The 17,613-nt window shown below is 44.0% G+C and overlaps 1 protein-coding gene across 8 annotated transcripts in view; it reads left to right on the top strand.

The window, feature by feature from the left end:
- LOC138738971 (cell surface glycoprotein CD200 receptor 2-like) overlaps nucleotides 1-9,684 on the top strand; it is a 112,226-nt gene extending 102,542 nt beyond the window's left edge. For all 8 annotated transcript variants that reach the window (XM_069890240.1, XM_069890238.1, XM_069890243.1 and 5 more), the window contains 2 exons: nucleotides 1,699-1,726; nucleotides 9,531-9,684. In XM_069890240.1, the coding sequence (XP_069746341.1) occupies nucleotides 1,699-1,726; nucleotides 9,531-9,617 (115 nt within the window). In that variant the 3' untranslated portion in view covers nucleotides 9,618-9,684. The remainder of the gene's footprint in view (nucleotides 1-1,698; nucleotides 1,727-9,530) is intronic.
- The last annotated feature ends 7,929 nt before the right edge of the window (nucleotides 9,685-17,613 follow it).

The raw sequence follows: 17,613 nt of genomic DNA on the forward strand, positions 1-17,613 counted from the left end.
ATAACACCCGGGGGTGGTTGGGTAGAGAGAGAGAGAATGGCACCATGTGGAAAGCCATCATCCTTGCCGTAAAGTCCAGGGGAATGCCTGTCTCTCACTGACAGGAGGTCCTTCCAGAGGCGCTCCAAGCCACTCGATCACTGCTATGTACGGCCACTAATGCTACCCCTCACGAAAGAATGTTCTCCTTCCCCAGGATGTCTGTTGGGGACCACTCTGCCCTCCTGGCTGACGTCTCTGGGGCCGGTCCTGCTACGAAAACAATGAGGGGCCATAAAACCAACCCTCTGGTTGAAAGGGTTCAGCTCCTCCACACGAACCCCCAATACGCGAATGTAGCCTACCCAGATGGACACAAGGAAACGGTGTCCATCTGGAATCTCACACATGTGTGGGGCCCCCCCCAAAGGAGCACACCCACCAAGCAGCACTCCCACTCCCCCCTTCTGCAGTCACACAATATGTACCATTGCACCCCCACCCCAGTGACTCCAGCTGAGCCGTCACACCCCCAGCAGGCCGATAGCTGGAGGTCCAGGACAAGACTGTGACTCTGGCCACAACCGCCGTTCCATCGGTCAGTACAGAAGATCAAGCCTCCGGACTGGCTTAACCTGTAAGACTTCGTGCCCCACGTCACCCTACCCGACAATAAAAAATAAACAAGGGGTGAATGTGCTAAACTCCTGATTACCTGGCTCCACCTCAACCTGTGACTGTACCTGCCGCCGCCCCCCACCCCCACCTTTTGATATCGTATAAAGCCTCCATCACCCTGACACTTCCCCAGAAAGTCTGGAACACAGCACATGATGAGGTCCCTGTCCATCGTAGATCAGTGACTCAGTGTCAGCCTCTCGAGCTATTTACTATGTGTCGGGGGTAGCCATTGTGCCCCAGCCTTCAATGAGCAAAGTCTTGATCTGGTGACGAGGTGAACCAAGAACACTGGAGACCAGGCTCTGAAGACTATTTTGGTGAACAATAAACAATGAACCTGAGCCTCCTTCAATAAACATGCCCTGCTTGGCATTAACATTCGCTGTTCTCACCTCATCTGCAACACAGGTATCAGCAAGGAGAAGTCCTGTCTATGTGCTTCCTAAACACACAGATGAGTACCATCAAATACTACAGCACAGTACCAGGCCCTTCAGCCCATCTTGTCTGTGCTGAACTATTAATCTGCTTAGTCTCACTGATCTGCCCCTGGACCACATCCTTCCATACCCCTCCCATCCATTACCTATCCACTGTTCTCTTACGTTAAAATTCAGCCTGCATTCACCACTTCAGCTGGCAGCTCATTCCACACTCCATGTGGAAAAAATTCCCATAAATGCTGCCTTTAAACATTTCACCCTTAACCCATGCCCTCTAGTTCTTATCTCACCCAAGCTCACTGGAAACAGTCTGCTTACATTTACTGCATCTGTACACACATAATTTTGTCTATATCTATTGAATCTCCCCTCATTCTCCAGTTCCAAGGAATAAAGAGCTTGGTATAAGTAAAAATCTATATCTGACAAGGGGCTCGGGCTCCAAACGCTGGTCACCCTTTACTTCCAAGAGATGCTGTGTGACCTGCTGAGATTCTCTAGCACATTTGTGTATTGTGCTGCAATCATAGGAACTGCAGACTTCCCCACTTAATCTTAAAATGCTGCATTCACAACTTTGCTTTTCTTCCCACAGCAATACGGGCAAGTCAGGATCCACTCAGGTAATTCCTTCCAACTATTTTACATCATAAAGTCAGATCAATAATGGTGCAATGTCCTCAGAGTATTGGGGAGTAATGTGATTTTAACTATTTAGTTTTACTGTTAGATTTTCTTAAGCTTATAGTTTTCTTTTCCATTGCCAGGCAAATATTTAGAGAATGCCAAGTGTGTAGCTTTCCCCTCTCTGACTTAATGAGGTCCCCAACAGTAATGGTTGACCAAGCTGGTTCAGAACTTGTGGTAAAGCTACAAAAGACTTGCTGCATATTGTAACAGATTTGGGAGTTCCCTGTGCAAACTGTGGAGTCTCAGCAGTGTGGAGGAACAGAGATATCTTGGGGTCCAGGTCATCTCACTGGAGATGGGCACGAAGCTGAATGGTGTGCTGGACTGTATCAGTGGAGGGATTGTTAGACCACACTTAGAGTAGAGTGTCCAGTTCTCATTACTGCAATACAGGAAGGATGTGGGCATTTTAGAGAGGGCACAGAGGAGATTTACCAGGATGTTGCCTGGATTGGAGAACATGTCTTATGAAGCAAGGTTGACAGAGCTCGGGATTTTCTCTGGATCGATGGAGGACAAGAGATGAGGCCTACAAGATTATGAGGAGCCTTTATTGGGTGGACAGCCAGCAACTTTTTCCTGGTTTGACAATGGCAAGTACAAGAGGACATCTGTTTAAGGTAAATGGAGGAAAGTTTAGGGAAGATGCCAGAGGCAATTTTTTTTAACTCAGAGATTGATGCATACCGAGAATACATTGCTGGGAGAGGTGGTGGAGGCTAGTATAATAGTATAATAGGGATGCAAGATGTGAATGTCAGAGGACTATGGGAAGGGTTAGATCAGTCGTTCTCAACCTTTTTCTTTCCACTCACTTATCACTTTAAGTATTCCCTATGCCATAGGTGCTCTGTGATTAGTAAGGGATTGCTGAAAGTCAGATAAAAAAGTTTGAAAACCACTGTTTTAATCGTAGCTCATTGACTCTATATGAATGGTTTCATAACTTCAAAGGAAATGGGCCAATGACAATTTTTCTCAAGCAAAATATTTCAGTAACAATTAGGTCCAGAGCAGTGGTTCTGAACCTTCCCTTTCCACCCACATCCCACCTTACTAATCACAGAGCACCGATAGCACAGGGATTACTTAAAGTGGGATGTGAGTGAAAAGGAAAAGGTTGAGAACCACTGGGTTAGATTGTTGTAAAGTAGGTTTACATAAGTCAGCACAGCATCGTGGGCTGAATGGCCAGTACTTCCTGGAATGTTCAATTCTCTTTTTTTTAAGATTTGTTATTTGTGCACACAAAAGGAACCAAACCATGAACGACCTCAACAATGAAGACGCTGTTTACATCCGGTACCGCACGGATGGCAGTCTCTTCAATCTCAGGCGCCTGCAAGCTCACACCAAGACACAAGAGCAACTTGTCCGTGAACTACTCTTTGCAGACGATGCCGCTTTAGTTGCACATTCAGAGCCAGCTCTTCAGCGCTTGACGTCCTGTTTTGCGGAAACTGCCAAAATGTTTGGCCTGGAAGTCAGCCTGAATAAAACTGAGGTCCTCCATCAGCCAGCTCCCCAACATGACTACCAGCCCCCCCACATCTCCATCGGGCACACAAAACTCAAAACGGTTAACCAGTTTACCTATCTCGGCTGCACCATTTCATCGGATGCAAGGATCGACAATGAGATAGACAACAGACTCGCCAAGGCAAATAGCGCCTTTGGAAGACTACACAAAAGAGTCTGGAAAAACAACCAACTGAAAAACCTCACAAAGATAAGCGTATACAGAGCCGTTGTCATACCCACACTCCTGTTTGGCTCCGAATCATGGGTCCTCTACCGGCATCACCTACGGCTCCTAGAACGCTTCCACCAGCGTTGTCTCCGCTCCATCCTCAACATTCATTGGAGCGACTTCATCCCTAACATCGAAGTACTCGAGATGGCAGAGGCCGACAGCATCGAATCCACGCTGCTGAAGATCAAACTGCGCTGGGTAGGTCACGACTCCAGAATGGAGGACCATCGCCTTCCCAAGATTGTGTTATATGGCGAGCTCTCCACTGGCCACCGTGACAGAGGTGCACCAAAGAAGAGGTACAAGCACTGCCTAAAGAAATCTCTTGGTGCCTGCCACATTGATCACCGCCAGTGGGCTGATATCGCCTCAAACCGTGCATCTTGGCGCCTCACAGTTCAGCGGGCAGGAACCTCCTTTGAAGAAGACCGCAGAGCCCACCTCACTGACAAAAGACAAAGGAGGAAAAACCCAACACCCAACCCCAACCAACCAATTTTCCCCTGCAACCGCTCCAACCGTGTCTGCCTGTCCCGCATCGGTCTTGTCAGCCACAAACGAGCCTGCAGCTGACGTGGACATTTACCCCTCCATAAATCTTCGTCCGCGAAGCCAAGCCAAATAAGAGGGGGCAAAGTACCTAGGGATAGGATAGGAAGGCGGACCTGATGTAGAAGGTGGGCTATGATCTTTTTGAATGGAACATGGATTCAAGGGGCAAGGGGTAGGTGATCTTTTCCTGGTTCACTATTATAGTAGGATTGACAACGAGATAGACAAAAGACTCGCCAAGGCAAATAGCGCCTTTGGAAGACTACACAAAAGAGTGTGGAAAAACAACCAACTGAAAAACCTCACAAAGATTAGCGTATACAGAGCCATTGTCATACCCACACTCCTGGCAGCGAAAGCAGATTAAAGAGGACAGGTATTTGAGGGAGTTCAGTGAAATAGATGCAAGTGGGACACTCTCTTGTGTCATCTGATAAAATACAATATTCATAAAGAGTTCAGAGCCATCTTCCCCGATGTCTGAAAGAGACTAGGTAGTAGGTGAGATGTGAACCAGAGAACAAGGGTTAAGGATGAAAGGGGAAATGATTAGGGGGAACATTAGAGGGGAGCCTCTTCACGCAGTGAGTGTGGAATGAGCTTCCAGCTGAAGTGGTGAACATGGGCTCAATAGCAACATTTAAGAAAGATTTGGACAGGGATGTGGATGAGTGGTGTATGGAGGGCTATGGTTTGATTGCAGGACGGTGGAACCAAGCAGAATAATAGTTCAGTATAGACAAGATGGGCCAAAGGGCCTGTTCCTGCTCTGTAGGGTTCTATGATTCCAATCTAATGCTATAAATCATCAGTTGAGCAAAATAATAATTATCGACAAAACCAATAGTACATTGATTATGCTTCCAAATAACCTAGCACAAGGAGATTTTGATTAAATTATACAAGCTCCAGTTACATGGTAATTTGTGGACCATGTAGAAAAATAAAACTAGTTAATTGTGAATTCCCAACTCACTGCTCCATGTGCAGTGTGGAGTTTCAGTCACTAGTTGAAGTGTTCATAAGAATACAAGAAAAAGGAACAGACGCAGGTCATTTGGCCCATCAAGTCTGCTCCGTGAGTCTTCCCTGAGCTAAACTCTTCTTGCATCTAGTTCCAAGTTCCGACCTTGTCCCCATATCCTATGATACCCTGAGTAATTAGATACCAATCAATTTCCCCTTTAAATTCCCCCAATGATCTGACCTCGACAGCTGCATGTGGCAATGAATTCCACAAATTCCTCTTGCTAAAAGAAATTTCTCCTTATCTCTGATGTAAATTGGTACTTTTTAATTCAAAGACTGTGCCCTCTTGTCCTGGAATCACCCAACAGGGGAAACATCTTATTTACATCCACTCTGACCAATCCACTCATTATTCAAAATGTTTCTATGAGATTTCCTCTCATTCTTCCATATTCTAATGAATAAGAGTCCAAGAGCCACTAAGCTTTCCTCATATGTTATCCTTCTCATTCCTGGAATCATTCTGGTAAACCTCCTCTGTCCCCTCTCCAACCTTGCGCTATCCTTTCTAAGATATTGGGCACACAGTTCTCCAAATGAGGTCTCATCAGTACCCCATAGAGTTTCATCAACACCTCTTTATTCTTATACACAATTCCCTTTGAAATAAATGCCAACATAGCATTTGCCTTCTTTACCACCGATCCAACCTGGTGACCAACTTTCAGGTTATCCTGCACGAGGACCCCCAAGTCCCTTTGTACGTCTGAGGTTTGAATTTTCCTCCCATCGAAATAATAATCCGACTGTTTATTTCCTCGACCAAAATGCACAACCGTACATTTCTCAACATTATATCTCATCTGCCATTTCTTCGCCCATTCTCCTAAGCCTTCCAAGTCTCTCTGCAAGCTTTCGATTTCTTCTACACTTTGTACTCTACCACCAATCTTGGTGTCATCTGAAAACTTTGCCACAAAACCATTTAATCCAAAATCTAAATCATTAATATAAAAAGAAGCAGCCCCAACACTGACCCCTGCAGAACACCACTAGTAACAGGCAACCAGCCAGAATAGCATCCCTTTATTCCCACTCTTTGCTTCCTGCCCATCAGCCAATGCTCTACTCAATCTAATATCTTCCCTGTAATTCCATGGGCTCTCATCTTATTGACAAGCCTCTATGTGGCACCTTATCGAAGGCCTTTTGAAAATCCAAATATACAACATCCACAGCCTCTCCCTTGTCCACCCTATTGAGATTTCCTCAAAACATTCCATTGGGTTGGTCAGGCAGGATCTTCCCTTCATAAACCCATGTTGGCTTGGACCTATCATGTCATGCACCTCGAAGGATTCCATAACCTCGTCCTTGAGGATCGACTCCAATATCTTTCCAACTACTGAAGTCAGACAAATAGGCCTATAATTTCCTTTTTTCTGCCTCTTTCCTTTCTTAAACAGCGGAACTACATTTGTGACTTTCCAATCCTCGGGAACCATGCTTGAGTCTATTGATTTCAGTGAAATCAATTCCAATACCTCTACAATCTCCAAGGCCACCTCCTTCAGAACCCATAGGTGCACCTCATCCGGTCTCGGAAACTTGTTTACTTTTAAACCATTCACCTTACTAAGCACCATCGCTCTAGTAATCCTGACTTTACTTAATTCTATTCCCGGAGTCCTGTGAATATCAGCTCTATTGCTAATGTCCTCCACAGTGAAGACTGAAGCAAAATATCCATTTAGCTCCTCTGTCATCTCCTTGTCACCCATTACAATTTCTCTAGCTTCATTTTCAATCGGCCCTAAATCTGCCCTCGTCTCTCTTTTACTTTTCATATATTTGAAGAAACTCTTAGTATCTTTTTCCATGCTATTTGCCAATTTCCTTTCCTAATTCATCTTTTCTTTCCCAATGATTTTCTTTCCCTCTCTCTGTAAGTTTTTAAAAATGACCCAGTCCTCTGCTTTTCTGGTAATTTTCCCTCCCCTGTCTGCCCTCCCTTTTGCTTTTGTTTTAGCTTTAACCTCTCTCATTAGCCACATCTGCATCATTTTACCACCCATAATTTTCCTTTTGCTTGGAAAATATCTATCCTGGGCTTTTTTGTAGAAATATCAACACCTTCTGTTCTGCTGTCCCCCCTATCTAGCTCACTTTTCCAGTCAACTTGGGCCAGTTCCTCTCTCATCCCACTCTAATTCCCTTTGTTCCACTGAAATATTGACACACCTGATATCATTTTTCCCTTCAATATTGGAAGCTGAACTCCAACATGTTGTGATCACTACTTCCTAAGGGCTCCACAACCTTTAAATCCCGAATTACCTCAGGTTCATGACACATCACCCAATTCAAAACAGTTGATCCTCTGATGGGCTGATCGACCAGCGGTTCCAAAAGGCCATCCTTTAGGCATTCTAGAAACTCTTTCTCCTGAGATCCAGAAGCTTCCTGACTTTCCCAAACCCCTTTCATATTAAAATCTCCCATAATTATCTTGACATTCTCCTTCTGACCTGCTTTTCTATTTCCAGCTGTATCTCACAGTCCATGTCCCGGCTGGTGTTTGGGGGCCTGTATATTACAGCTAGTAAGGTCTTTTTACCCTTGCCATTTCTTATTTCAACCAATTTCTGTCCCTATGTCCCTTCTTTCAAGTGATTTAATAGCATTGTTTCCCATCAGGAATAGGCCACCCCTTCTACCTACTGCCTACCTTTCCTATAAAAGGTGTAACCCTGTACTTTCAGTTCCCAATCACATCCCTCATTCAGCCAAGTTTCAGTGATGGCCACAATCTCAGACCTTTCCACTTGCATCTGCACAACTACCTTGTTCCTAATACTCCGTGCATTTAAGTACAACACCCTTAGACTGGTATCTGGTTTCTATGTAGTTCCATTGTTCACCAAATTACCTTGACATTTCCTTCATCTGTCTTTTTTGCTGCACATCAATGTGGACTTATTTCTAATTTTAACTTTGTCTACCATTACATCCTGGTTTCTTTCTACCCTAATCTCAGCACTGTTCGGATTCCCACCACCCTGCCAAACTAGTTTAAACCCTCCCCAACAGCTCTAGTAAACCGACCTGCCAGGATATTAGTCCCCCTCCAGTTCAGGTGCAGCTCACCTTGTTTGTAGACGTCTGACCTTCCTCAGAAGAGATCCCAATGATCCACAAATCTGAAACCCTGCCCCCACTCTTGAGCCACGCCTTCATCCTCCACCACTTCCTATTTCTCCCCTGTCTTGCACATGGCACTAGCAGCATTCATGAGATCACCACCCTTGAGGTCTTAATTCTTAACTTCCTACCTAACCCCCTGTATTCTCTTTTTAAGGCCTCATCCATACTCCTCTCTATGTCATTAATTACCCCCCCCCCCACCCCATGAACCACAATGTTTTAGGTATGGTTTTCAAGTTCAAGTTCAAATTTATTATCATCTACATATATAACCAGATGAAACAGTGTTTCTCCACACCACAGTGCACAAAGCATACAATACACAACACATAATAATCAGTGGAGAGAGAAGCAGAACGACTATTTGAAGTATGTTCATCTCACCACAATTGAATCCTGTCATGGCTGGGAGAAATTTTAGGGGTGCACAATCCTGTGTGTTGTGTGAGATGGTAAGTTCAAAGCATCGGACTGAGCTTTTCAAATCCAACCGCCTGAGTCACCTGACTCCAATTTCCAGGTGTAGCCTTCAGATAAAATCCTTGCTGAAGTCTGATACAAGGCCTCCGAGCTGAACTTCAAAGGTCTGACAAATAACAAGGATTTTTCAGCTGCAGAAGATACGTGTGTTTGGATACACATACCTCCTGGAATGCTTACAGACAAAATTTAAAATAAATATCTGTAAATATTTTGGGATGACTAAGTCAGTTGCAGGACATTGTTCATCAATCTCACAGCCTGTGGGAAGAAGCTATTTTCCAGCCTGGCTATCCTGATGTTGATGATCCTGCACTTCCTTCCTGATGGTAGTGGGTCAAAGATATTGTATGCTGAATGCAAGGGGCCTTCTATAATACCTTGAGCCCTCTTTCAGTCACGCTCCCGCTGTAAGTCTTCAATAGAGGAAAGGAAGACCCCAGTGATTTTCTTTGCCATCCTGATGTCCCTCTGTATTGACTTCTAGTCCGATGCTTTGAACTTACCATCTCACACAACACACAGGAATGTGCACCCCTAAAATTTCTCCCAGCCATGACAGGATTCAATTGTGGTGAGATGAACATACTTCAAATAGTCGTTCTGCTTCTCTCTCCACTGATGCTACTCAAACAGCTGGGTATTTCCACAATTATTCATTTTATTTTTAGATATATTGTATATGTTGTTGAAAGGCCGCTGTCACTGAAGGGTTTGCTGCTGCTGCAGTGTTACTGTTAGAAATTCTGGCCTTAATATTTCATTATTTTTGCTTCTAGGATGTAACTCAATCAAACGACCCCTTTGTACAGATGGAGAACTTCATTTATGAGACATTGCAGCTAAAATACATGAGGCAACCATGAAAACATTCTGCTCAATCACATTACAGTTCATTTGTAATAGAAGCAATAAAATTTTTTTTTTCCTTTATCATTATATTCTTCTCTTTGGCTTGGCTTCGCGGACGAAGATTTATGGAGGGGGGATATTATCATTATATTATATGATGCTTGATAGCTGAGTATGTTGTATAAGCCATTGCTGAGGCCCCACTTGGAGCATTGTGTTCAGTTTTGGTCACCATGCTGCAGGAAAGATGTTGTCAAGCTGGAGCGGGGGCAGAGAAAATGTAAAAGGATGTTGACTCCGGGGCCTGAGCTACAAGGAGAGATGGAGCTTTATTTCTTGGAATGTAGGAGGATGAAGGGTGGTGTACAAAATCACAAGAGGAATAGATCGGGCAAACGCAGAGAGTTTTTTACTCAGAGCAGGGGAACTGGTAACTGGAGGAGAGGAGGGAGAGATTTAACTGGAATCTGAGGGTGGAGGAGATGGTCGAGGCAGAAAGTGGATATAGATTTAGAGTGATATCAGCCAAACACAGGCAGGTGGGACTAGTGTCAGTGGGGATTTGGGGAGTATTGAGTGGGACAGGATATTTTCAGGTAAGGATGTAAATGAAAAATGGAGGATATTCAAAAAAGAAATTTTGAGGGTACAGAGTAGATATGTCCCAGTGAGGATCAAAGGAAAGGCTGGAAGTCATAGGGAGGCTTGGTTTTCGAGGAATATTGGAAATTTGGTTAGGAGAAAAAGGGAGGTGTACAAGAGGAATAAAGAGCAGGTAGCTGAGAATTTGAAGGTGGACTACAAGGAGTGTAGAAGGAATCTTAAGAAAGAACCAAAAAAAGGCACAAAGAGGTTTTGGCAGACAGAGTAAAAATAAATCCAAAGGGTTTCTATAGGTACATTAAAAGTAAAAGATTAGTGAGGAATAAAATTGGACCCCTGAGTGAGAAGTCAGAGGAAATGGGGGAAATTTTGAATGATTTCTTTGCCTCGGTATTCACTAGGGAAAAAAATATTGAACCAGTTGAAGTAAAGAAAAATAGTGGGGAGGTCATGAGCATATAAGGATAACCGAGGAGGTAGTGATGGCTGTGTTGAAAAAGATAAAGGTGGATAAATCTCTGGGACTGGACAAAATATTCCTAAAGACACTCAGGGAGGCTTGTGGACAGACAGTGGAGCCATTAACAGAGATATTTAGAATGTCACTGGCCACTGGGGTAGTGCCAAAGGATTGGAGGGTGGCGCATGTGGTTCCGCTGTTTAAGAAAGGGTCCAAATGTAAACCTGGGAATTATAGGCCCTTGAGTCTGACGTCTGTAGTGGGAAAGTTGATGGAAAGTGTTCTGAGGGCGGGTATTTACAAATTTTTGGAGGTACAGGGATTGATAGGGAGTAATCAGCATGGTTTTGTCAGGGGTAGATCATGCTTGACAAACCTGATTTGAGTTTTCAAGGAGGTTACAAAAAAGGTTGATGAAGGGAAAGCTGTGGATGTTGTCTATTTAGACTTTAGTAAAGCTTTTGACAAAGTTCCCCACAGGAGGTTAGGAAAAATGGTGGAGACATTAGGTATAAATAAGGAGATAGTGAAATGGATTCAGCAGTGGTTGGATGGGAGGTGTCAGAGATTAGTGGTAGAAAATTGTTTGTCCAATTGGAGGCCGGTGACTAGTGGAGTTCCTCAGGGTTCGGTCCTGGGTCCACTATTATTTGTTATATATATTAACGATCTGGAAGTAGGGGTGGAGAATTGGATAAGCAAGTTTGCAGATGACACAAAGATTGGTGGTGTTGTGGACAGTGAGGTAGATTACCGTAGATTAAAAGGTGATTTAGGAAGGCTGGAGGTGTGGGCTGAGAAATGGCTGATGGAATTTAATACAGATAAATGTGAGGTGCTACATTTTGGAAAGGCAAATTTAAATAGGTCATATACATTGAATGGTAGGCTATTGAGATGTGCAGAGCAACAAAGGGATTTAGGAGTGATGGTAAATAGTACCCTCAAGGCTGATACTCAGGTAGATGGTGTGGTGAAGAAGGCATTTGGAATGTTGGCCTTCATAAATCGGAGTATTGAATTCAAGAGTAGGGAGGTTATGATGAAATTGTACAAGGCATTGGTGAGGCCAAATTTGGAGTACTGTGTACAGTTTTGGTCACCAAATTATAGGAAAGATATAAACAAAATAGAGAGAGTGCAGAGAAGGTTCACGAGAATGTTGACAGGATTTCAAGGTTTGAGTTACAGGGAAAGGTTGTGCAGACTAGGGCTTTTTTCTCTGGAGCGTAGAAGATTGAGAGGGGACGATAGAGGTGTTTAAGATTTTAAAAGGGACAGACAGAGTAAATGTGGATAGGCTTTTTCAATTAAGAGTGGGGGAGATTCAAACTAGAGGGCATGGTTTAAGATTGAAGATTGAAGGGGGAAAATTATAAGGGGAACATGAGGGGAAATTTCTTTACGCAAAGGGTGCTAGGTATGTGGAATGAGCTTCCGGCAGACGTGGTTGAGGCGGGATCATTGTTTACATTTAAGGAAAGACTGGATAGTTACATGGAGAGGATAGGACTGGAGGGTTATGGACCGTGTGCTGGTCAGTGGGACTAGGAGGGTGGGGATTTGTTATGGAATGGACTAGTAGGGCCGAACTGGCTTGTTCTGTGCTGTAAGTGGTTATATGGTTATATGGGACATTTTAGTTGGGCTAAAGTCCCTGTTTCCACAATGGGTACCATGACCATGATTACAAACAGGGTATTGAAGTGATCAGAAATGTCCAAAAATGAGCAAAATCTCCGAGCTACATTGCTATACTTCCCTCATCAACAGAGTGGTTCACCAAATATTGGTGTTAAGCAATTTGATAATGATTTGGAAAAACATCCAACTGGTTAGTCATAACCTGACCAAAGCACCTGAATAGTGGAGAATCCCAACCATCAAAGATCAGTCAACATCCTACCTTAGTCAGCCATAATTAGCACAATGCCAGCATTTGTAATCAGCCTTCACTTATCCACTAGAAACCAAACCAAAGCACCCACCATTCAGTCACAACCACGCATTCTGCGCAGCCCATTTCCATCTGTTCCTGTCATCAATCTTGTCACCAATCAATCGCCAAGTGCTGATCACCTCACCACTGACAGCATATGGGAAATAGGTGGGACTCATGTTTCATCAAATTTACATTCATGCCCAATAATTCACACATACAATACCTCGTGGAATAATGCAGAGACTGGCTCGAGATGCCGACTATTTTTCTCCCACTGATGCTGCTCAACCCTGCTGAGGTCCCCCAGCAGCTTGTGTGTTGTCCTGAATTCCAGTGTATGCTGCCTCTCATGGGTCTTTAGCATTGATGTTTGGAACCATCTGCCTGAAGTACTGTGGATGATCCTATACTCCCCACTTGCCTTTCCATTCTGTTCCTGTGACATCAAGACATTACTGAGACCACTGAAGCAACGAACGGAACAGGAGCAGAAGTTTCAGTGAAAGGACTGGGCCCAAACTGTCAACTGTTCTTTCCCTTCCACCTGTGTTGTTTGGCCCGCCAAGTTGTTCACCAAACCAATCTTTCAGTCTCAAAAATAAATTCACCTTCTCACGTCACATTCCTATACAGCTTGCAGGTTTCAAGGCCTCATGGGTGCTGTGAATCAGGGCTTGTCTTACTCGTCCTCCCAGTTAAACGAGCCTGCTCCGTTTGAGGTTTATGAGCCAGCAACTCTGTTTTAAACAAAAAAAGATTTGTTATTAATCCTCTCATTACATTTTACACTCCACAAAGCATTTCAAGAATCATCACTACCATAATAACTAAATAACTGCAACCTGTCTGGATAGCTGAAGATGCAAGAGCATTCAGGACCTTGAAACCATGACAAAGCAGTCCCTTTCATTCCTCCTGCCACCTTTTCAGCAGAAAATATTATCTATAAAACACATACCAGTTACTTACCCAGTCTACCTTGCTCACACCTTCTGAACCTGTGTTCTCCATTCCAAGGACAAGAAGTGACATTACCACCATCTAAAGGCTCTTCTGCCTGATGCACACCATCACTATTCTCTCAACACAGAGTGCGAACATCCAGTCCCCATGCCAATGACTCCATACAAACGTTTAATGGTCTGTTAAAGGTGTTGCTTTTCAATCCTGAAACCACAATGTTGTGCCCAAGATAGCAGTGCCTGTGCTGGGCAGCATACCATGAGGGATTGCAGACTCCAGGAAACAGTGGACTGGCACAGGGCACCATAAAATGAGAACACTCATCCCTTCCCCCACACCCCCATTGAGAAGCATAGGAGACGGCCCCACAGGACATAACCACTGCAGTGTAGTGAACTGCTGTACACGCATTAATCTGGTTCTGCACCATCCTGTGACTGTGCCCATGGCTCCTCCATCTTGACCCTGTAAAAGGGCTCCAACCCTTCCCCTGGGTCACAGCACAGGATGACCTTTGTTTATTGCAAATAAAAGCCTATAGTTCCGTAAGTCGTCTTCCCAGTTATTGATCAAGCAGTGGACCAACAAGGAGCTCAGCAGCAGAAAGACCCAGACAAGCTTTGGGCAGTTGGTGACTTGGAGTCGAAGGACCAGCATAGGCTGTGGGCTGCTGAAGACTGGGTCATGGGGACCAGGTATTGGAAATGGGATTTGAAGGGCTGAAGATTTCCTGATCATATAGGTTTGGATCTGAAGCAGTGGTTCTCAACTTTTTTTCAACTCACATACCACTTTTTAAGTCATTCCTATGCCATCGGTGCTCTGTGATTGGTAAAAGGGAGGTTCTCTGCTTGGAGGGCAGTGACTAGTGGAGGGCCACAGGGATCCATTCCCAGTCCCTTGCTTTTGGTGATTTTTTAAAATGACCTGGATGATGATACAAAAGGTTGGATGAGCAAGTTTGGATGACACAAAGATTGGAGTAATTGTAGATGGAGCTGAGTTATCAGAGGTTGCAAGAAGATGTAGACAGGATGCAGAGTTGGGCAGAAAAATGGCAAATGGAGTTCAATCCGGACAAGTGTGAGGTGATAAATTTTGGCTGGTCAAATCAAAAAGCAGAGTACAAGGTTAATGGTTGGTTAATTAAGAGCATGGATGAAGAAGAGGGATCTTGGGGTTCGTGTCCATACATTCCTCAAGGGAGTTGCTCAGGTTGATAGGAGAGTTAAAGAAGCCTATAGAATTCTGGGCTTCATTAATAGGGGGATTGTGTATAAGAGAAGTCATGACCACATTTGGAGTATTGTGTCCAGTTCTGGTCACCTCATTATAGGAAGGATATGGAGGCTATGGAAAGGATGCGGAGGAGATTGACCAGGATGTTGCCTGGATTGGAGGGCATGTCTTAGGAAGTTGGGACTTTTCTCTTTGGAGTGTAGAAGGATAAGGAGACTTAATCGACGTCTACAAAATTATGAGAGTCATAGATAGGTTGAACGGCCAATACCTGCTTCCTAGGGTGGGAATAACAATCACTAGAGGACATGTGTTTAAGATTAAGGGAGGGGAGTATAGGGGAGACATCAGGGGGAAGTTTTATTTTACAGAAAGTTGTTGAAGCCTGGCCAGGAGTGGTGGTAGAGATTGAAACATTAGGGACCTTTAAAAGACTATTAGGCAGGCACCCGGACGAAAGGAGAGGGTTATGGGGTACAGAGGGTTTAGCACTTTTGTATGGTTCGGCACAACATGGAGGGCTGAAGGGCCTGTACAGTTCTGTAATGCTTTAATGTAATGTTAATGGAGGAAAGAACACTGAAAGATAGGGAGAATGGGGAGTGGTCTAGCAGAAACGGGAGAAGTGGACATTAATGCCACCCACTGGAAAGTGCCCAGACAGAATATTTGGTGGTGTTCCTCCAATTTACGGGTGGCATTGGTTTGACATAAGGCCACATACAGACATGTCAGCATGGGAGTGGAGTTCGAAATTGAAATGGTCGGTGACTGGGAGATCCCTGTCACTGATGCGGACAGAGCGAAGATGATCAGTGAAGGAATTTCCCAGTCTGCGTCCGTCTATTCGATATCGAGAAGGCCACAACGGGAGCACCGGATGCAGTAGATGACTCCCTCAGGTACACAAAAGTGTTGCTTCACTAGAAATGATGATTTGGGGCCCCGAATGGTGGTGGTACGCCTCCTCCTTCACCATCACTTGGGGCCCCAAACTATCCCCTTTTTAAATTGGACGAGCCACATCGAATATTCTATCTAGGCCCTCTCCAACCAGCTGCCATTAACATCGTCTTCTCTGGTTTCTACTAATTACTTCCAGTTCTCCCTCTCCGTCTCCTTTCCTCCAGCTCTCCACCTCTTCCCTCACCATTGATTGAGCTATCCCCTCTCCCCGTTTTCTCCTGTGCCTTCTATTACCTCTTGCCTATGGGATTGTGCTCCTCCTCCCCCCCCCATTTTATTCAGACTCCTGCCAACATTTTGTTCATACCTTGATGAAAGGCTCAGACCCAAAATGTATCCTTATCTTTGCAATGTGACCTGCTGATCTCTCTCACTCCCCCCCCCCCCCCTTACACTTACACACACAAAACACATTGTGCCCACCATAATGTTTACAACAAAGGCATTTTTTCCCCTTTATTTACCCTGGGGCATCACAGTTTTAAATATGTAATCAAACATTTTACATGTAATTAATGTTTTTAAGGTTACAGAGGCTACACTGCAAGATGCAAACCAATGGTTAGCCACAGAAAAGATGGTTAGAGTTTGCCAAGAAGTATTTAAAAGCAGACTGCAGAATTCTGGGAAAAGGTCTTGTGGATAAATGAGTCCAAGATCAACGTATCAGAGTGATGGCAAGAGCAAAGTGTGGAGGTCTAAAGGAACCAACCAAAATCCAAAGCGTCCCACCTTTGCCATGGTTTGTATTTGCAGTTTAGCCTCTGTATTTCTGTTCATGAAGTCTTCTGTGGGCAGTAGTCATTGACATATCCACACTGGCCTCCTGTGGAGTGTTTCTCATCTGTCGGACAGGTGCTTGGGGATTTTTCTTTATTAAATTAATTCGGCATAAAGCACTGTAACAGGCCAACTCAGTCCTATGAGTCAGTTCTGCCCAAATTACATCCCATCGGTGGGAGGAAACTGGAGCCCCCAGAGGAAACCCATGCTGAAACAGGGAGAAGTCCTTACAAACAGCATGGGATTCAAATTCAGGTCCAGCCCCGATCACTGGCGCTGTAAAGGCATTGCGCTAACCACTACACCAACAGTGCCATTATGATGAGAATTATTCTGTCACCAGCAGTGGAAGTCTTCCTTGGAATTCCTTTGCTATTACTGAGCCCACCAGTACACTCTTTCTACTTAATGATGTCATCCTAAGATTTGGGTGATGTCTCTTACTGTTTTATTCTTGTTTTTCAGCCTCATAATGGCTTCTTTAACTTTCATTGGCTCAACTCTGGTCCTCATGTTGAAAAATGGTGATCTAAAGCTTAGAAGCAACTCCAGCACTCTTATACCTGCACCAATGAAGCAATTAAACATACAGTACAACTCCGATTATCTGAAATGGTTGGGATAGGGTCTATTCTGGATACACATTTTTTCGGAGAACTGGTCGTTTTTTTCAAAACAGCCCAGTAGCAACAGCAAATCACTTGTAACAACAACAACAAACAGGTACGGCTTTTTAAGCATTAAAAACTTTTGGATAACTGAGGATTTTGGATAATTGGAGTTGTACTATCTGAAGTACTCACAAAACACCTGTGAAGCCAAATGTCCCAAACATTACGGTGCCCTGAAATGAGGGGATTATATATAAGTGCTGTAATTTCCACATGGTCAAACCAAAATGAATACAAATTACCTTGAATAAACCATGTGAATGTGAATTGTTTGATTAGAAATATCTCTATCTTGATACATCTATATAAAATAAAGATTATATGAAAACATATTCCATCACAGCATTATACAAGCATAGATCAGAGTAGGTTACAGCTAAAAG

The sequence above is a fragment of the Narcine bancroftii genome, chromosome 7 (assembly GCF_036971445.1).
Source record: "Narcine bancroftii isolate sNarBan1 chromosome 7, sNarBan1.hap1, whole genome shotgun sequence".
In the NCBI taxonomy this organism is placed as follows: domain Eukaryota; kingdom Metazoa; phylum Chordata; class Chondrichthyes; order Torpediniformes; family Narcinidae; genus Narcine; species Narcine bancroftii.